The sequence below is a fragment of the Podarcis tiliguerta genome, assembly GCF_965153285.1.
Source record: "Podarcis tiliguerta genome assembly, chromosome: 16".
NCBI classification, from domain to species: domain Eukaryota; kingdom Metazoa; phylum Chordata; class Lepidosauria; order Squamata; family Lacertidae; genus Podarcis; species Podarcis tiliguerta.
In genome coordinates this window covers 1,092,707-1,114,212 of record NC_139549.1, presented here as the reverse complement: position 1 = coordinate 1,114,212, position 21,506 = coordinate 1,092,707, and the positions used below count along the sequence as shown (strand labels likewise).

General features: G+C 43.7%; 2 protein-coding genes across 3 annotated transcripts in view; both read right to left on the bottom strand.

The window, feature by feature from the left end:
- LOC310666072 (uncharacterized protein) overlaps positions 1–21,506 on the bottom strand; it is a 1,539,811-nt gene that overhangs the window by 895,226 nt on the left and 623,079 nt on the right. The gene's annotated exons all lie outside the window — the stretch shown is intronic.
- Positions 1,076–7,556, bottom strand: LOC310667154 (vomeronasal type-2 receptor 26-like; the record flags this gene model as incomplete). Its single annotated transcript, XM_083418878.1, has 5 exons — positions 1,076–1,977; positions 2,550–2,676; positions 3,492–3,719; positions 4,942–5,787; positions 7,221–7,556. The coding sequence occupies 5 exons, from the start codon at positions 7,554–7,556 to the stop codon at positions 1,076–1,078; spliced, it is 2,439 nt and encodes an 812-aa protein (XP_083275004.1).

Here is a 21,506-nt window from a genome sequence, read left to right as displayed (position 1 = left end):
GCATGGCATTCTTCTTGATGTATATGGGAAACTATCCACCAGCACTGTTTCACTAGGGCCACAAATGAAAATGAATAAAAAAGGGCAGAGAGGTCTCATCAGGGTTAGGAAGGGTGTTGTGTACAGAAAAATCCCTCAATGTCTGCGAGTATCATAATGGGCTCAATGAAAGCCAATAGGCTGAAGCCAAAAACTGAGAAGACAGAAGCAGCTGTGGTTTGCTTGTTCCTATGTCCAGGAATGAGATAGGCAGCCTGTTCTGGAAGGACTGGGTTTCTACTCCAGAGGTACTACATGCTTCAAGCTTGTCTTGCTTCTTATTATTCAGTTCTGGCCACAAGATAATTAAGAAACATTTAGGGGGAAAGATACAGCTCAGTATCCTAGCACTGGAGGCCAAGATGGAGATCTCCACAGCCACCAGGTTTTTCCCTTTAGTGCTTAGATGAACTCGTGTACTGTAGTACTCTACAAAAGAAAAGAAGTTGCTTTTTGTTCAGATCTCAGCAAGATTCTCCTGATTGGGATGGCAAGATATTTATTATGAGTTAAATATATCTGTTCCCATGCATATTTCCAAATTTTCTGAATTAATTTTAATATATTAAGGCAGGGTCAAAATGTTTGTATCCAGTGGATGAGTTTGCATCCCTTATCACAATTCTCAATCCACTCAAGTAAATCTAACAGGACTATTGAACAACTATTATCAACAGGCAAAGGGGATTTTATATTGGGATGTGGAATATTGGGTGTGTAGATAATTGAGGCTGTGTTGAGAAATTATATGCCAGGTAATAACCTCACAAAATGCCCCTTCTGGTTTCACATGATTACATTGGTGTCAAGACCATGGAGAGTAGTGGAAACGAATCAGGTGCCACGTGTGTGAATAAATCATGGTCAATTGAGATATGATGAACCAGGACCAAACTTCAGAAAATATGGGACTCAGTTTATATTAACTTCATGTTTTCAATTAATACATATCCAACTGACAATGTTCTGGAAAGAAGTATCTCTAATTTCCAGTGACAAAGAATTGCCTGGACCAGTGAGTCACTCTTGTCAGTTCTTAATTCTTTATTCTAATTAACTGCTCCCTGCTGTTCAGCTTAGGCCTCAGTAAAATAACATAGCATTTGGGGGTAAAGATGCAGCCCAGTAACCCACAACTGGAGGCCAAGATGGAGAAGATCTCCACAGCCACCATATATTTCCCTTTGGTGCTCAAGTAGGATGGAACAAAGGAGAGCCACACACTGCAAAAGACCAACATGCTGAAGGTGATGAATTTGGCTTCATTGAAACTGTCAGGCAACTTTCTAGCTAGGAAAGCCACCGTGAAGCTCACAATGGCCAGCCAACCCATGAATCCCAGGACACAATAAAACATGACAGTGGAGCCTTCATTACATTCTAGTATTATTTCTTCAGTCATTGAGTACATGTCAACGTCTGGGAAAGGAGGAGAAGTGGCCAGCCATATGCTACAGATTGTGGCTTGAATAAGGGAGCAGGAAAGAACAATTGGGGTGCCCAATGGCTTCCCTACCCACTTCCTCATGCTGGACCCTGGCTTGGTGGCCATGAAAGCCAGAACCACAATAGTGGTTTTGGCCAATATGCACGAAATGGCAACTGAGAAGATCATGCCAAAAGCAGTTTGCCGTAGGATGCATGTCAGCTTGTTAGGTTGGCCAATGAAGAGCAAAGCACAAAGGAAGGAGAGGAGGAGGGAGAGGAGGAGAGCGTAGGTGAGGTTCCTGTTGTTGGCTTTGACTATGGGAGTCGCCTTGTGTTTCACAAATATTCCAAGCACTGCAGCTGTGATGGAAGAAAAGCAGAGAGCAAAAGTGGCCAGACTGATCCCCAACGGTTCTCCATAAGACAAGAAAGTTTCATCTTTTGGAAGGCATCCATCCTTGTCACTGTTTGGATACTGATCTTCAGAGCATTCAAAACAGTCGTCCATGTCTGAAAAAGAAAAAAGAAAAATACTATACTGTACTTGTGAAGCCTTTTGTGCCCGGAAAAAATCAAGGCAAATGGTCAGAAAGCCTTGAATGATGGCTGCTGGATCAGTACTGGTAATTAATTAATTTAATAATAATAATAATAATAATAATAATAATAATAATAATAATTTTATTTATATCCCGCCCTCCCCAGCCGAAGCTGGGCTCAGAGCGGCTAACAACAGTAAAAGGTATTTGGCTCAATTATTTCTATGTACAAGAGGGCTGTATTTACTTAGGATTCCAGAGCAATGCAGGTCTTCACTACAAGTGGAAGAAGAGAAGTTCATCACCTGGATATCACCAATCATAAGTTCTCCCTGTTTCCATGATCTCCTGCTATGCTGAAATCCTTACCTCTGCCTTCCATGAGCATATGAGACTATGCTCCAAAACAGGTACATCTTACTGGTATCATTGGACACCATTCTCTTTCCATCCGTCTCTACTTATTTTAATTTTCATGTACTGGATCATTCTTGACAATTCTTGTAACTAGTATACCCCCAAAATAAATAAAACATCTCCCACCCTTCTGGTCTGAAATCTTCCCTTCTGGGCACGGGATGCAATCATAGCAGCAAGGTAGCTTTCCTTCCTTCTTGGTCCGACTGTAGCCCAATTGGCAATTCTCATTGCACAGAGAAAGGGGTTGTGCCTGTCCATAAAGGAAAGAAGATGGTAACTTCTGACTTAAACATGCCATACCTGTTCCTCAGATGGGGCCAAATTTACCCCCCTGTTTCCCACACTGGCAGGAAGTCTGAAGTGCCAATCAGATCAGGATGACCATTCACATCCCAAGGAGCTGCTGCCCTTGGTCCTTCTGTTGTTTGCTTCACAGCAATTGTCCTCCCACTGCCTGATACTGAACGTCCCCTGCTGAACACTGAGCAGGCCACAAACACCCTGGACCCACTTTTATGGGGCCTTTCAGAACTTTGGCTCACACCTCACCCGTAGGTTCTGGGGTGTTTCTGCTCTTCATCCAAGTTGCCAGTGTTTCCTGGTTCTGTGTGTCTTCCTTTCTTCTCACAATTATATGTTCCACACTTTGGGTGATGCCATTTGCTTCATCGCTTCCTAACTATGTTAGTTTTTTAGCTGTGGCTCCTTTGAACATTATCTGAGAATCTCAGAGGCCCAAACAAGGTATTGTTATGTTATGCTACAGCAATGTTTGGGGTAACAATGAAGAACAGTGATGAGGTTTTTCTGTACTTTGTTTTCTTTTTTAAAAATCAGTTATTGATAAGCCCACCTATCCAACTTCTTTCTATATCACATTTTGCCATTGTAAGCTTCCCACTGCCTGTGCTGTTTTCAGTTGAATGTTGGTTCCCCGTCTTCTTCAGGAGGTGAGTTAAATCAAATCTAGCTGCATCTTGGAATAGCTGTTTCAGAGTCTGAATAGTGGACCCCCTTTTTTTAGCATTGAGGAAATGTCTGGAGACACTGTGAAATGGACCTTACCTGGTTGAACCTGATGGGCCAGGTGATGGTATCATCATGAATGGAGAGTCTCTTGCTTGGGGGAGCCTGGGGGTTCATCATTCCAACCTTAACTCTGAAAAAGGAGTAATTTGGGAATGTGATCCAGTTGATGATATCCAACTCAGTTACCAAATCCCCCTTCTGGCTAAATGAAACCTCTTCCCCGGCACTGTTGTTAAATGAGACGCCTCTCAGAAAGTGGTGGAGCTAAATTAGTGAAGAGACGAGGGGAGAAATCCACAAGGGTATTAAAAAGAGACAGATGTATAACAGGATGCTATTCTGTCCCTCCATTTGTTGGCATCTGCCTGTCTCGAGAACAATGGAGTGTGGCCCCAGGGGTGAGGTCAACCCGCTGTGTTAGCAGACTGAAGTGACCTCCCCGGGGCGCAAGCCTGGACAGTCCTGGGCTGCCCAGAGGACAAGGCTCCCCTCTCAGTCTTGCAGATGTGGTCGAAAGGAAAGCAGAGCAGGACATTTGGCACCAGCTTGGTTTCAGGGGTTGCCAGAAGGAAGCGTAGAAAATAACATCCATCCGCCTAAGAGACTCCACTCTGGATCTGTGTAGGGCTTCCTTTTTAGCCTTTTATTCTCTGGAAGATATCCCAGAAGGTAGCAGAGGTGGAGAACATGCATTTCTACTCTGCACAAGGTTGAGATCAAGGATTCTGTTCGCAGTAATTCTAACAGCTCATCCACACCATACATTTAAAGAACTCTTGTTACAGTCATGGTTTCCCCCAAAGAATTATGGAAAGGGAAGTTGCTTAAAAGAGTTGAGAGTTGTTAGGAGACCATTAAGAAACTACCGTTCACAAGATTCCTTGCTGGAAGCCATGGCTCTTAAAGTGAAACAAGAGTGCTTTAATGGCTTTAATGTTGCAGATGTGCCCCATGTGTTTTTAAATGAAAGATATAGCGGTCCTATCAGATAGCAGTCCTATCTATGCTGAAAGAGGGTAAGAAGAAAAAGAACAAAATATGGTGCTGGAGGAGACCCTTTGAGAGTCCCATGGACTGCAAGAAGATCCAACATATCCATTTTGAAGGAAATCAGCCCTGAGTGCTCACTGGAAGGACAGATCCTGAAGCTGAGGCTCCAATACTTTGGCCACCTCATGAGAAGAGAAGACTCCCTGGAAAAGACCCTGATGTTCGGAAAGATGGAGGGCCCAAGGAGAAGGGGAAGACAGAGGACGAGATGGTGGGACAGTGTTCTCGAAGTTACCAACATGAGTTTGACCAAACTGTGGGAGGCAGTGGAAGACAGGAGGGCCTGGTGTGCTCTGGTCCACGGGGTCACGAAAAGTCAGACATGATAAAACAACTAAACAAGAAGAAGAAAAAGAGCTTTCTAAACAGTCAAGGAACTATTTTTGCACCCTGAAAGATGGCGAACTATTCTATATCAGCAGTAGAGGGACATTACCTGCCATGGCTGTGGATCCAGCCCGTTCCCTCTTAGTTCATCCATCATCACACTGTGTTTGAATCTGGAGAAATGCATGTTTTGTAAAGCATGTGCCACTGCCAAGACTGCATTGTAGATGCTGTAGCTGTGGGCAGTCATGCTCCTTTCAAAGACAGTCCCAGGAAGAGTCTCAAGCTTCTCTGTCCCAGTGCAGAGTTCATTGTCTTTCTTTTCAAAAGAACAAAGAAATGCCTTCTCCCAGAAAGTTCTGATGAAACCATCCTCCCTTTCTGTGACAGGGCTTCTCTCCTGAAGAAATTTCTGGAATCCTAGAAGATTAGCTGAATGAACTGCAAAGGAAATGGCACCATGGAGAAAATTTATGTCCCAATATCTTTGAAAGGAAAACGATGTAAAATCCATCTGGGCAGTCATAATCCAGACTTTTGCCTTGATGTCCACTGGCATATTCATTGTTTCTGCCAAGTTGGGCATTACTCTCAGTACCATCATGGTCTGAATTTCACCAATCGCAACCACGACATTGGCGGTGCTGCCCATAACAACAGCGATTGTTTTAGACCCTTCCTCCACACTTTCCACAAACTCATTCGAAAAGGTTACTTTGGGAAATGTTTCTATATAATCACAGCAGATACCTCTTCTGGCAAACATGGGAAGGACGTTTTGCACAAATCTCTCTCCGTTGTCATCACTCAGAGTCACCACCCCAATCCACATCCAGCTGAAATGCAGCAGTAGCTGGAGAATCCCATCATATTGATGGGCCACATCAGGGAACATTCGGTGAAGGAACTCTTCTTGGATGTGGTTACTCAGCATAGGAGAAGAGCCATAGATGAACTGAAAATGATTGTAAAAATTATGCTTGCAAATTCCATCCACTTTTGTGTTTTTATATACCCTCTTACGGTGAATGAACACAGTTGAGACTGCATAGAGAAAATTTAAAACTTTTAAAAAATAAATATACATAAAAGTTGAACATTGGGGCCCTATATGGAGTGGCTAGATTTCCTTCAATTTACAGTGGTACCTCAGCTTACAAACACTTCGGGTTACAGACTCCGCTAACCCGGAAGTAGTACCTTGGGTTAAGAACTTTGCCCCAGGGTGAGAACAGAAATCGTGTGCTGGTGGCGTGGAGGAGGCAGGTGGCCCCACTAGCTAAAGTGGTACCTCAAGTTAAGAATGGTTTCAGGTTAAGAACAGACCTCCAGAACAAATTAAGTTGGCAACTAGAGGTACCACTGTATACATTTTTTCCCCCTCAGTCATACATAGAGTCTAAGAGGAACGCGGGTGACGCTGTGGGTTAAACCACAAAGCCTAGGACTTGCCGATCAGAAGGTTGGCAGTTCGAATCCCAACCACGGGGTGAGCTCCCGTTGCTTGGTCCCTGCTCCTGCCAACCTAGCAGTTCGAAAGCACGTCAAAGTGCAAGTAGATAAATAGGTACCACTCTGGTGGGAAGGTAAATAGCGTTTCCGTGCGCTGCTCTGGTTTGCCAGAAGCAGCTTAGTCATCCTGGCCACATGACCCAGAAGCTGTATGCCGGCTCCCTTGGCCAATAAAGCGAGATGAGCACTGCAACCCCAGAGTTGGCCACGACTGGACCTAATGGTCAGGGGTCCCTTTACCTTTACATAGAGTCTAAGGTCTTTGCCGCCCCTATATTTTCAGCAGGGGTCATTCTCCCTTAAATTTCCCATGTAAATGTAACCATCAGAACATATAAGCAAACAGTATCAGTATCACTTGAACACAGAATAAAGAGCATAGTTGTTTCTGTTGAATTATCCATAGGACAGCTCTTTCCACATCATGATAGGATTGAACCATGAAGAATTTGGAGGGGGGGGGAATTAAAATGGATTTGTAAAGGCCATTGAGCCCAATCAAGCAATGATTATTTTTGATGGCTGGACTGCATGTGAACCTCAATCATGGGTTCTGTGCTGGGATGCTTAAATATTAGAGAAGAGAGAATTAGCCTTCCCTGACTGAGAAATCAAACATATCATGCAGAATTCAAGACAGAATGGTTGTTCCTCATATTCTGGTGTATTATGGGCGGGGATGAGTTTTGCTCATTGTGGGTCATTTACACTTTGTAATATCAACCTGGGGCCTCAAGGGACAGAATCCAATAGAAGTGTGAATAGATTCCTAAATGGCCACACGCAATGCACACATCTCTGTGACTCCCTCAACCTATAGCACGAAGGGATGCAGTGCAGGAGAAACGTGAATGGCTTCTCCAATGGCTCTCTTACCTGTGGCATCTTGTAGATACTCAGGACCGTTGCCATGGGGAGACAGATGTCAGAATTCGGTCCCCCGATGACGGCTGCTGGACTGTTCTCAACACCACACTTGTAGTTAGGGATGAGTCTGCCCCATCCAGACAGCAGCTCCATGGAGCCATGGTAGGTCCAGCTTGCAACGAAATGGCTGTTCAAGATGTGGAATCCCAGGGTGACATTGGGCAAGATCTGTGGGTTGTCATTGATCTCCTTTACAGCAAATGCCAAAGCCACAATGTGCTGGTAGAGTTGTGTCATGAGCCTGCAATGAGGGGTTCGTTTTGCACTTTCTACAGAAAAGGACATTGTCTACATATCTACTTATCTATCTAATGAGAGAGAAATGCATCAGACAAGAACAGACTAGAGCTTGAGTGCCCTTGACAAACAAAACTGGACATATAGATAAGAATCCCATATTATTTATTGAAATAATGATGAAATACTTCAGTCATTTCAATCCAGAGAAGCTTCTTCTGATTCTTATCTTGCTCAAATCCCATGCAATATTTCAAATGCATAGAATAGGCTTCAATTATACTTCACACCATCTTTCACTCCAAATTCAGGGTGATCTACAATAGATACAGCACACCCAATAAGATGCTAAGTTGGGGTTTTGAAATTCCATGCGTTACTCCCTTGATCCCCTGCCCCCAGGGCCCTATGGCCTGCAGGTAGGAGCATCTCTGTTTGAACAATCTAAGCTTGATTACTACTGCCACTACAAATGCTGATAAATCAGCACAGATGATTCAGGTGTTCACATGCTTGAATTTGCATGATATTAGCAAGGCATCTTGAATTGGATCTGATAGTTCCTCAGTGAACTCAGGTGCCTGGAAACTTAAAGCAACAACTTTTATCAGAAGGGAAGCAGCCTGAGATTGAGTTGAAGAGGGGATTTGTTCTTCCGTTTTGACAGCCAGGTCTGGTATTAATCACAGTTCATTATTATTTTTAAAACTATGCTTGTTTTATTTCTTAAAGTGAATATTTGTTGCTCTTCAAAAACCACCCCTTACCATATGCACATTATGAAAAGATCTCTCTTTTCCATGGAGGAACAGTTGTATCCCCATTCAGCGGGGGGCAGAAACACCCCACAACAATGTCCTGGCTGCAAGGGTGATATTTTCCCCACACCCCTCTTTCCTTGGATCACATAATCCTCTTCCCACACTGCCTTTCCCTGTGCCAGTTAATGGAGACGTCACTCTCCTGGGGAAAAGAGGAAATATCTGAAAAAACAGGATGGAGAGGAAGAAAAGCCCAGCCCTTCTTCCCCTGATAACGGGTCCTCATTGGAAGGGTAATAGTTAATTCACATCATTTATCCTGGGGATCTAGGTTACTATTTCCATCACTCACCTTCTCCTTTGCAAGTCAGTGGAGTGATCTGCCCACCCCACCACAACCTTTAGGAAACATTAAGAAGAACTTCCTGACAGTAAGAGCTGTTTGACAGTGGAATTTGCTGCCAAGGAGTGTGGTGGAGTCTCCTTCTTTGGAGGTCTTTAAGCAGAGGCTTGACAACCATATGTCAGGAGTGCTCTGATGGTGTTTCCTGCTTGGCAGGGGGTTGGACTCGATGGCCCTTGTGGTCTCTTCCAACTCTATGATTCTATGGTATACCAAAGCCATTTCTGGCAGGCTGAGATTTCCCCCACTTTAGTCTTTCCTGAGAGTGCATTATCTGTTTGCAGCCTCCACCCCTGTCCCCACAATTCCTATTGTGTCCACCTCAAGTCCATTCAGGCAGGAGAACCAGTGCAGGAATCATTCTGAAATATGACAGAACTTGTTCTTCAGAGGAGGTGAGCACGCCTACAAATTGCATCCAAATTATAGCAGGTTGGACAAATGTTCTGAAGCACAAGAGAAAATAAATACATCTGCCATTGCTACTATTAAAGTTGGAAATGTAAACTGGACTTGCTTCACGAACATTAAATTAAGACAATGGTTGGCACTCTTAGCAGAAATGGGCTTGAGATATCAGGTCTTCACTTACCTGCCCCAGATAAAAGCACATCAGATGCATAGGCACAATAATTACTTATAAGGAAAGCCGATTGCATCAACAGCAAAATATGAATACATTTAATATGGATGCATTATATTGTTAAATAAACACAATTCCTTACATCTGGTCATCAAAGAGTTTAGCAGAGGGACATTCATTGAATGTTATCTCGTCTACGAATGTATAGACCTGAGACATGATGCCAGCAATCATGAGGTCTCCTGGCTGATAATATTTGAGAAGAATGGGAAGAGGGTCACTGGTGGGGCACTGAACCAAAAGAATCTTGCATGGAGTTAGAGGCAGCCGTATTAATAGTAAGATCACAAATGCTACCATCTTGCAGGAAAACTCTTTAATGCCAAGGACACTTCACCTCTTTGTAATGCAAGAGTCCATGCCTTAAATTAGTACTCCAGCAGCTGAGTTGAAGAACGCAGAACTGAAGAATCAGTAACCAGATGAAAGAGCCTTGCATTTCTATAGCCTTTGTTTACATTTTGAATGTGCCCACTTGAACTCTCCTGGGTTGGGGAAATATAGCTGTGATTATGATTAATTTGATAATTACAGGAGATATAACTTATGGCAGCTGTTGTTTATGACTCACTCATAATTGTTAAAGAAATCATGCCCCCCCATAGCAAATGTCTTCTTCGATCCTTCTCAAAGCTATAGAGAATCACAGGAGAGAGGGAACAATAGAAGATTTGTACTCCCTCCCCCATGGAGATGGAAAAACTTTTGCACTTTCCTCCATGTGTGATGGAGGTGGGCAAGGCTATATGTCAAATTAGAAGAGGCTTGGGGTGGTGTTCAGTATTCGTCCTACTCAGAGTAGATCCATTGAATTTAATGAGCATGACTAACTTAGGTTAAGTAATTTAGGATTTAGTTGAATGCAACTCTGGGTCTCCACTTTTTACAAGAGCAGCAGTTCAGGCCAGTCTTAGCCCAGCCTCTTCAGAGTAGGGTGCCTTGCATAAATCTAGTCAGTTGCAGTCGTTTTCTGGAAATGGCACCTTTTATGTATTTAGGCATATCTAGTTTATGTATATTGAGTGGTAAAAAGAATATTTGCATAGTATCTCGTAGTGTCCCTGCATAACCTTTAGAAGACATCTGAAGGCAGCCCTGTATAGGGAAACTTTTAAACGTTTGATGTTCTATTATGTTGTCATATATGCTGGAAGCCACCCAGAGTGGCTTTTTCCTCAGAAAATAATTGTGGGGGACTTTGTCCAAAGCCTTACTGAAATCAAGATACACTCTGTCCACAGCATTCCCCTGATCCACCAAGCATGTAACTCCATGAGATACCCATGCTGGGTCTGGGTAATCACAGCATGCTTTTTAAGAGCTCACAGACTGACGGTTGAATTATCTGTTCTAGGAGCCTTTCTGGTTTTGGATGCAGCTCATCAGGTCTTGGAGATCTGAATTTATTTAAAATTGTTAGCTGTTCCCTTACCTCCTCTTTTCCTATCTTGGGCTACATCTCCATCCTTACATCATTTATTTTAACTAAAAAAAAATTGTCCAGTAGCACCTTAGAGACCAACTAAGTTTGTTCTGGGTATAAGCTTTCGTGTGCATGCACACTTCTTCAGATACACAAAAGCTTATACCCAGAACAAACTTAGTTGGTCTCTAAGGTGCTACTGAATAGTTTTTTTATTTATTTTGACTGCATCAGACCAACACGGCTACCTACCTGAATCTAGGGTCATTTATTTTGTTATCTCCTGGTTGGACACTGCTTTCCTTTTGGGTGAAGATAGAAGCAAAGTAGGTGTTGAGCAGTTCTGCCTTCTCTCTGTCACCTAATAGAATTTCTCATGTTCCTCACGCAGAGGACCTACCACTTGTTTGTCCTTCCTCTTGCTTTGAACATAGCCTCTGGCTTATTCTGATCTTCATCTTACAACTGTTGGCTACTTGTGTATGCTCCTCATTTCTTATACATGTCCTTCCTGACTCTCAGCTCATCTGTAAGCTCCTTAGGCAGCCACATCGGTTTCCTTAGATGCCTCCCACTTTTCTTTCTTGTTGGAATTGTCTGCCTTTGGGCCTTCAACATTTCTCATTTAGAAGCTCCCATCCCTATTGGGCTCCCTTCCATTCATTCCAGACTATGGGACCTCACCCAGTAGCCCCTTAAGCTACCAGGGCCTCTATGCATACTTTCCACTTTGGATCCAGGACATGGGCGCGAGTCAAAATGCCGGGGGTGGAAGTGGCGGCAGTATTGGCAGCGGTAGCAGCACTGCCCCTATCCGCTACTGGGCTCCGGGGGCCACGGCTTCCTCAAGGCTGCCTTTCACCACCAGACTGCAGCTCCACTCCCAGCTCAGGCCTGAGCATGAGGTGGAAGTAGCAGAGAGAAGGAGGAACAGGGGCAGTGGCCACCTCTCCTCCACTGGTCTCCATTACTTGAGGAACTTTGAGGGCCATAGCTTCCTTGGTGCTAGCCCAGTGGGAGGGAGGGAGGGAAAGAGCTGCCATTGAACAGCCCCCACCACTGCCAAAGCGGCAGAGAGCACCCAGAGCCCCTTTGTCTCATGCTCCCCCTGTGCCAGCAACCACTCATGGCCCACTCCTTTCCGTGTGCTGCCGCCACCTTCCTGCTGAGCTCACAGTTCCCAGGGGCCATGCGCTCTGCACACTCCAGTGGTGCCAGTAAGCCACAGTTATCCACTGGGGCTGGGCAAGGCGAAGCAAAGGGCTGTCCTTGCTTCTTCGCTCTGCCAACCTGGCACATCAATGTTTTTCAACTCCCTCCGCGTGCTCTGATTGGAGGAGAGTCCGGCTTCTCCCAGCAGCCACCACAACTGCCTTCTTTCATTGCTAACCTTATTTAAACACTGAGAAGAGCAGAAAGTTGTGCTCCTCAGCAGTGGCTGCCCAAAGGAGGACACACGGATCCCAGGACATTCCTGGATCCAATCCGAGACCAGGCTGACTTCTTTGAATCTGGGATGCCCTGCTCAAGAGAACAGCTCAAGAGAACAGTTGAGTGTTATGTTCTATGTATTCTGAGTTCTCCCTATGGCCTTCCTCCAGCTTATTCACTCCTATTTCTTCTTTAAAGGAAGTGGAATTAAGTGGAGGGATATTAGGTGGACCTAGGAGATCCGGGTTAAAATCACCAATCAGTCATGAAGGTCACAGTGTGACCCTGAGCCAGCTGGCTGTCTTCTCCCTGCTAGTTTTTATAAGCCAGTAGTGGGAAGGGTCAAATACAAATGGAACTCAAAACCCACAATTCCTCTTTGAACCAGCTTTCCATTTTTCATTGAACTGGGAAGGTTCATTGGAACTCAGATCACTTGCTGAGGAACAACACTGTGAAGACCTCAAGAGCACTTATAACATCGTGTCAACCTTTAGTCTCCAAGTATAGCCTTTCCCTTAGGTGCTTCCATCAACAGGGAGAACCTTATGATTTGCAAATCCAAGAGTTTTTGACCATGTAAAAATTGCCCAAAGACATTCATATCAAACCCTATGCTCTGTGGTTTAGACCACAGCGCCACCTGCGTCCCTTATAAGGGACAAGCGCACTACTCAATAACAAATATGCATTATTGTTTTGATCTTACTATAAGTCACAGAGCTCAATGCTCTAAGGAGATAACTTAGTAATTATCTCAAATTGCTGGGTTTCATCATCCATCATGATAAATCCCATGTACATTTTATCAGGCCATGAACACAATCAATGTCAGTGTGTGAAAGTGTATCTAAAGTGAAAATTCTTGCAATGCAGTTTAAGGCAGATGGGGTAGAAATCTGACTTTCGGCATCCCTGTTGGCCCCAAGATGGTCATAACATTTCTGCTGCTGATCCTTCTCTTCCTGTGGCTACAGTTGCCTCCAACTGAGAGCAAGGAGCACTCTGCTAGATGCACCATGATGGAGCCTTTCCAGCTTCCATACCAGAATTATCAGAGAGGGGACCTAGTCATTGGAGGAATTGTTTCTTATTTTGGCTTTGTATTTGAAGAAAAAGATTTCCATGAGCACCCAAACACAAAGCTTATAGATGAACTCTTGTAAGTAAAATCCTATCCTTCATAGTGCAAGTTTGGTGAGGTCATGTTGGCTACAATTACACAAAGCATACGTTAGTATGCTCGGAACACATTTCCCTGTGACTTTTATCAAGGAAGGGTGTTGAACATATATTTTCTTCTTTTTACATTGTGATCTTGTCACCTTCTTCTTTGTTGCTTGATTCCGCTTCTTGGGCTTTCTGTCTTCTGCCTGTTCTTCTTTCTCATCACCTGATCCCATGCCTCTCACCACTTTCTCTTAACTTCATCTTCAACCTCCCTCTGTGTTTCCTTTCACACCATTAACGTCCGGTTTTCCTTTGCAGCAAAGCTTGATCCTCACATTCACAATCACTATCATTTAATTTGGCAGTCACGGTTGAATGTGACATATGAATATCATGGATTTTGGATTATATCTGCTGCTATGCAATGTAAACCATATTGGTAAACCATACCAAGTATTGCAACTGAGTTTTACGCAGAGTAGACTCATTGAAATTAAAACACCTGATCTATTTGTCTGATCTAGTAATCCTAATGGGCCTTCTCTGAGTATAACTAACATTGGCTGCAGCATTTTTGGTACAGCCATCATTTTATTAGAAGGAGGGAAGGATGGAGACTAAGGTACTGTGAAAGAATCAATCATGTTCCATCTGATGTGCTCTGGACTCTACTCCCCACCTAAACCAAGCACTAACTATCTGAGAGGCACCAGTCAGAATTTCTGAATTGGGAACTTCTCATCCAGTGAGTGTTCGTTGGTTGCTGAAAGGAAATGAGGAGTTAAGGGAAGGATGTGGCAACTTATATACTTGCATGTGAGCCAGGAAGTTACCTATGTGCTTAACAGGGAGTGGAGGAGAATACCTCTGACTCATAGTATCACTCTTTTATTAGAGGAGCACCAAAGTACTACCAGAATACTCTTTCCCTGGTGTTTGCTGAGAAAGAAATAAACGAGAACCCTAATATCCTACCAAATATGACCTTTGGGTTCCACGTCACTGATAGCTACTTAAATGCAAGGATGACTTATCAGAACACCCTGAAACATCTGTCCATCACAGAAAGGATTGTTCCCAACTTCAAATGTGACAAGAAAGAACAAAAGATAGCTGTTATTGGGGGCCTTGACTCTGACATCTCCCTCCACATGGCTACTATCTTAAGCATCTACAAGATTCCACAGGTATAGTCAGTGTGGGGGCTGTCAAGCTCTTCTGCCTCTGGTACAATAGTTACCTTCCTGGTTTTCAATACTTCCTTTCGCTTTGGTTCATCTTTCTGAAAAAGGAAATGAGAAAGAAAAATATATAAATGATACAAATGTCTGTGACTTTCCTTGGTTTTTTTTTAGTAATATTTCAGTGTCCATGTATGACAGGGAGCTATTCAGCAGTGGTTGGAGGAGAGGGGCTTTGGTGCTTGCATGACTTTGTCAGGTTGGGACAGGGCAAATGCAGCAGCAGAAGTCTTCCTCCTGCTCCCAGGAAGCTGCACAAGGCCAGCTGCAAGAGGTCAGAGAAACCTGCTCCTCTTCCCCACCAACAACTGCTGGAGATATGCATAATGTTCTTGTGAGATCAACATGCATCCATGAATGGAGTCGAGAAATTCTCATGGGTTTGTTCTTGAAGCAGATACTTGGAATGAACCACAACTGTTTGCTCTAACTCTCCAATTCTTGTGGAATTGATTTCTTCCTCAGATTGCTTACTGTGTATTAGCTCCAGGGAGAAGCCCAGAGTTGCAGCCCCAGACATTCTACCGAACGGTGCCCAATGAGAAATATCAATATGCAGGGATTGTCATGCTACTTCTACATTTCCAGTGGACATGGGTGGGAATTATGGCATCCGATGATGAAAATGGAGAGACCTTTATGCAAAGCTTAGTGCCAATGCTTTCTCAGCATGGCGTCTGTACAGCTTTCAGTGAAAAACTACCAGCCTTATCTCAGGGTCTAGATAATTTAAGTTCCTTGGAAGTCATTCGGACCAAGTCCTCTTTCCTGGTGGCCTCAGAATTCAACATATTGGTTCTGTGCGCAGAACCTGAGACCATTACAGTTGTGAAATGGATGCAATATTTCTATTCAGTAGCTGAAGATGTTGCAGAGAAGTCTACAGGCACCGTGTGGGTTTTGACAGCCCAGTGGGCTTTCTCTTCAGAAACAATGCAAAGGTATTACGATATACAAGTCTTTGACGGTGCCTTGTCTTTTGCAATTCACACAGAGAAAGTCCAGGGATTTAAAGACTTCCTTCAGACCCTGAACCCCAACTCTCCAAACGGAGATGGGTTCCTCCAGGCTTTTTGGCAACAGGCATTCAGCTGTTTGTTTTCTGCTTCCAATGGGCACAAGGAAAATACAAAGACCTGCACTGGCCATGAGAGTCTGGAGAGCCTTCCTGGGCATATCTTTGAAATGACCATGACTGGCCAAAGTTACAGTATCTATAATGCGGTTTATGCCATTGCACATTCTTTACATCAGATGCACTCATCCAGGTCAAAACGCAGAATGATGGCAGGCAGAGGTGGGCTCGATCCTCCAGAACTGCAACCTTGGCAGGTGAGATTTCCTGTTCAGAATAAATCTCTCCAAAGTTGAGCAAGAGAAAGGGGAATTATCAAAAATTAAGAATATGTTTGAAAATATTAAGGTTTGTTTCTACCCATGACTGTCCACCCATTCTGTCGACCAACACCAACTATGTTCTAGAACCTCCATTTGTTTCTGCACTAAAGAGGAACATATAGGGCTATTTCCAAACGTGGTTACCTGGCAAGTTTTTTAACTCGCTCCCAGTGATGTTCATTAATTATAATGTTCCTGCCAGTTAAGGTCACTTTACGTTATTGGGGAAAAGTAAATAAACAGAGCAGGGAAAACCCACCATGAGCTTCTCTCCATTTCTTTGTCCCCTTCTTCCTGCAGACTCACGTTCCAGGGATTCCTGACATGGTACCATTTTGCCTTTGCACACAGACCCCAGAGCTGAACCCTCACGCAAGTGGCAGGCCAGCTGTACTTGCTAGAAATACTTCTGTTCTCCAAATGTTGTAGACTGCATAGTTTTGGACTACTTTCCATTGTGTGAAATATGTGGATGGATACTTTCTCCTTTCTATAATCCATAAAAGCTCTCCTTTTTAAAACCTTGCCTTTGTTTTCTTCTGTCTAGCTGCACTCGTTCTTGAGGAGTATCTCCTTCAACAACAGTGCTGGTGACTTAGTGTCCTTTGATGAGAAGGGGGAATTAGCAGGTGGATTTGATATTATTAACTGGGTTACTTTTCCAAACCAAACCTTCTCCCGTGTGAAAGTAGGAAAGATAGTTCCACAAGAATCACAAAATGTAGAATTCAGTATGGATGAGGGAGCCATCACATGGCACAAAGCTTTTAATCAGGTGGGACCATTGGATTTTTAAAAATGAAGTATTGCTATAAAGAATACAAATAATAAGGTTACTGTAGACATTCTTTATCATTTATAAGCAAATTGTTGGCGTATAACCCTTGTCTAGCACGTTATTTTCCCTCATATATGAGATGAGAAGTCTATCTTTTCTCCTTTAGTGTTCTGGTTTGAATGTATATAATGGTGATATATTCCACTATTTTGCATATGGAATATTGTTGGCTTCCAACTCCCATCCTCCCTGATCACTGGCCAGGCTGGTTTTCAGACTGAGGAGAGTTGCAGTCCAATACCACCTGGTGGACCAAAGGTTCCACATCCCTGATATATAGGATTTCAGTATAACATTTTGATGCTTTGCACATTTATGTAGGAGTAAATCATGCAGAACCAAGTGAGATTTACAGCTCAGAAGACAAGGGGACGCTAAGTTACCCATTAGTTTGGAAAGAAGATTGATGGTCTTGTGGTGCTTCCTATTTTACCTTCTGTGTCAACTCCCTGTATTTCAAAGTCTGTTGTCTTCCCTATCCTCTCTCCATTCAATTCAACATCCCTTCTCATTCACTCCCAATATTTACATTACAGTTTATTTACACACACAACACACCTTTCTGGAATAATGTTAATCAGTCAGCTGATCTCTTCTCTTTGGTTAAAACTGTTTTGTTTACAAGGCACAAGAGCTACATTTTCTCCTCTTTTTATGGCTAGGTGCTGCCCCTTGCCTTGTGTAATGATCGCTGCCAGCCAGGCTACAGCAGGAAAAAGAAGGAGGGGTTGCCATTTTGTTGCTATGATTGTGCTTCGTGTCCACATGGGATGATTTCAAATCAAACGGGTAGGAGACATCATCTGCTATTTTGTATAATGCTTCCTAATATCTTTTTCAACTCTTCCCCTCTATTAGCAGTTCAGTACTCCTAAACAGAAGAGCAGTTGCACTGATATCTGGAAGAAAAAAGAGACAGTTGGGGAAACTAGATCCAGAACTTTTACAAAGGAGATCTCTGGAAATAAGTGTGGAATATGTCTAGTGTTCTCTGCCTGCTTCCCACATGCTCCATTGTTAGGGGAGGGTGAAGATGTTCCAAACCCTCCACCCCATAGTTTTAGGTGTGTGAGCCAGAAAAAAGCATAAAACTGTCTCCTTAGGCAGAACAGTCCTCAGCCCAGCCTGTGAGCCCAAAGTGGCTGTTCTCAAGAATCCTCCATCGCCATGAAGATCTCTCAGGGTGTGACCAACTTTAGCTAAGGGTGCAACCAAAATCAATGTTTCTGATCACTAACTCCAGATGAAAGACAGAGTAGAACCTATTGCAGATTATGCATAATGACAGGAGATTGTACAAACAATATTCACTTATCTCTGATACTTATTCCAACTAATTAATGTCTTATTTGTTGGAACTCATATATCACTCATTTCATTTTTATTTTATTCAGATATGGATTATTGTTTCCAATGCCAAGATGACCAATTTCCAAACAAGGACAGAGATCAATGCATCCCCAAACGCCAACATTTTCTTTCCTACGCAGAACCTTTAGGGGTCGTTTTAGCTTCCTTAGCTCTGGTCTTTTCTCTGGTCACAGCTTGGATACTTGGCGTCTTCTCTAGGAATGGGGACACTCCCATTGTCAAAGCCAACAACCGGGACCTCACCTACACTCTGCTTCTTTCCCTCTTGCTCTGCTTCCTCTGCTCCTTGCTCTTCATTGGCCAGCCTCACCCAGTGAGCTGCTCTTTACGACAAGCTGCTTTTGGCATCATCTTCTCCATTGCTGTGTCTTGTGTCTTGGCCAAAACCATCACGGTGGTTCTGGCTTTCATGGCCACCAAACCAGGATCCAGGATGAGGAAATGGGTGGGGAAATCTCTCACAAACTCTGTTCTGCTTGCTTGCTGCTCCGTTCAAACCAGCATTTGTGCTGCTTGGCTCTGTACGGCTCCTCCATTCCCAGATGTGGACATGAACTCTCTGGTGGAGGAAATCATTGTGGAATGCAACGAAGGTTCTGTCGCGATGTTTTATTCTGTCCTGGGTTATCTGGGATTCCTGGCCATGGTCAGCTTCACTATGGCTTTCCTGGCCAAGAGGTTGCCGGACAGTTTCAACGAAGCCAAGTTCATCACCTTCAGCATGTTGGTGTTCTGCAGCGTTTGGCTGTCCTTTGTTCCCTCTTATCTGAGCACCAAAGGGAAGCAGATGGTGGCTGTGGAGGTCTTTTGCATCTTGGCCTCCAGCGCAGGTTTGCTGGGTTGTATCTTTGCCCCCAAATTATATATAATTATTCTGAGGCCTGACTTGAACAGCAAAGACCACTTAATTCTGAGGAGCAAATAGGAATCAGCTTGTGTTGATGGTTTTAATTTTTGCATTGTTTGCTGGCATTTATTGGATGCAAACCAGAGAAAGTAATTCCTTGGATTTCTCAACCATTATCCTTTTAACCTTTTTCATTCCCAGAAATAGCCTCCAACCTACATCTGTAATCAATAAAGCTGAGATCAATTTTTAATCCCATAAAGTTGTTCTGTCAATTTGTTATCCTGTCAATACACTGATCTTCCATTCATAGGGTGCTAAAGGTATATCCCTTCATGGGGAGAGATCATCAGTGTGAAACATGTCACTTCTGTCGAAGTGATACTTTACATATTTTTGTTAAAACTATATTATACATATATCTATTAATGTGTAATAAAAAAGGCTGCTGATCACAGAATGTAGATGAAAAAGCCTGCATAACATGGTAGAACATTATGAACATTTTTAATCCTTTCAACAATCATTCACGTGAAGATACACAGCCACATCCAGGGGTTTTTTTTTCCAGAAAATGAATTTCACACTGGGGCTTCAAATCAATTGAGCAACATTTATTTCCCACTGGCATTATTTATCTACAAATGCTACATAAAACCCAGCTTCTCTGAATTTACCTTCTCTGTGAAATGGTCTCAGCCTATAGAACATGGGACAATAGGAACCTTGTGCTCAGCTTTGGATAACAGCACTAATAAGATCACAAATACTCTCATCTTGCAGTGTTCATTTTAGATACCAGTTCATTTCTTTCCACTTTGTTATGCAAGTCCCCCTGTCTTGAAACAAAAGGATGTTAGGCCCTAACCCAGCCTCTTCAGAGTAGCGTGCCTTGCATAAAGTCAGTCAGTTGCAGTTGGAGTTTTGTTTTTGGGAAATGGCAGATTGAGTTTAGGTATATTGAGTGGTTAAAAGAAGATTCACTTGATGTCTCTGTCCCTGTATAACCTTTAGAAAATATCTGAAGGCAGCCCTGCATAGTGAAACTTTTTATGTTTGATGTTTTATTATGTTTTTATATATGTTTTTAGCAACCCACAGTGGCTGGGTCAACCCAGTCAGGTGTGTAGGATGATGATGATGATGATGATGATGATAGGGAATTGGTCTGAAATATGGGGTGTTGGGGGACATGTCATGCTCCTTCTGTGGTAGTTGTTCTACTTTTGTTCCCCACCCTACACTCAGCTCTTGCCTGTGGCTCCTAGAAGCTGTGAGTATGTGACAGCAGCCACACCCTGGGAATGGCTTTGACTGACCAGCTAAACCAGGTGAGGGTAGCTGCTGGGTCTCAAACCACTGATGAGTTAGGGACTTACCTTGCATGAAAAGACAGGCTCTGGTGGATTGAGCGGATGAGACAAATAGTGACTCCAATGGTCAAAAAGGCTCTTTCTGCACATGCTGTAGAGGGAAGTGAGGGGCAGATGGGGCTTGTTAAACTGGGAATGTCGCCCTTCTAGGAGAAGGAAACCTCTGATCCGATATCTGCACTGTCTTGTGGGATATCTTTGGGAGAAGAAAAGACTAAGGAGCAAACCCTACACAAAGCTGGAGTGGAGTCCCTAAGATGGTTTAATGTCTCCTTGCATGCCTCCTTCCTGCAACTCCTTCACCCAAGCTGGTGCCAAAAGTAATGCTCTGCTTTTCTTTCGACCACATCAGTGATGCTAAAGTGTGTGGGAGGGGGTCTTGTCATCTGGGTAATCCAGGACCTCCATAGACACCGCTTGGGCTTGCATGGCTGGGAGGTCTTTTAACTTCAACCCCAGTGGACAACTTCATTGTCTCTTGAGACAGATAGGTGTGGTCCAGTTACAGCTCCACCCTCCCTAAAGGTAAAGGTAAAGGGACCCCTGACCATTAGGTCCAGTCGTGACCGACTCTGGGGTTGCGGCGCTCATCTCACTTTACTGGCCGAGGGAGCCGGCGTACAGCTTCCGGGTCATGTGGCCAGCAGGACTAAGCCGCTTCTGGTGAACCAGAGCAGCACACGGAAACGCCGTTTACCTTCCCGCCATAGCGGTAGCTATTTATCTACTTGCAGGAGCAGGGACCAAGCAACGGGAGCTCACCCTGTTGTGGGGATTCGAACAGCCGACTTTCTGATCGGCAAGTCCTAGGCTCTGTGGTTTAACCCACAGCGCCACCCGTGTCCCTCATGCCTAGTCCCTAGTCACTGCCTTGTCCCTTAGGCAGTGACTAAAGTAAGATGTGATAAACTAAACAATCCAGCAAACAATTATCTAGATTACAAATTCAGTGATTACAAGAGTAGGTGGAATTTTGGCTCAGGTGTTGCGTGTATATCTGTTCTAGCCTTCTGCAGGAAGGCTGACACTTTTCCAGGGTTGTGCCAAGGATTCTGACCTCAATGTTTTTCAGTTCCCTCCGCGTGCTCTGATTGGAGGA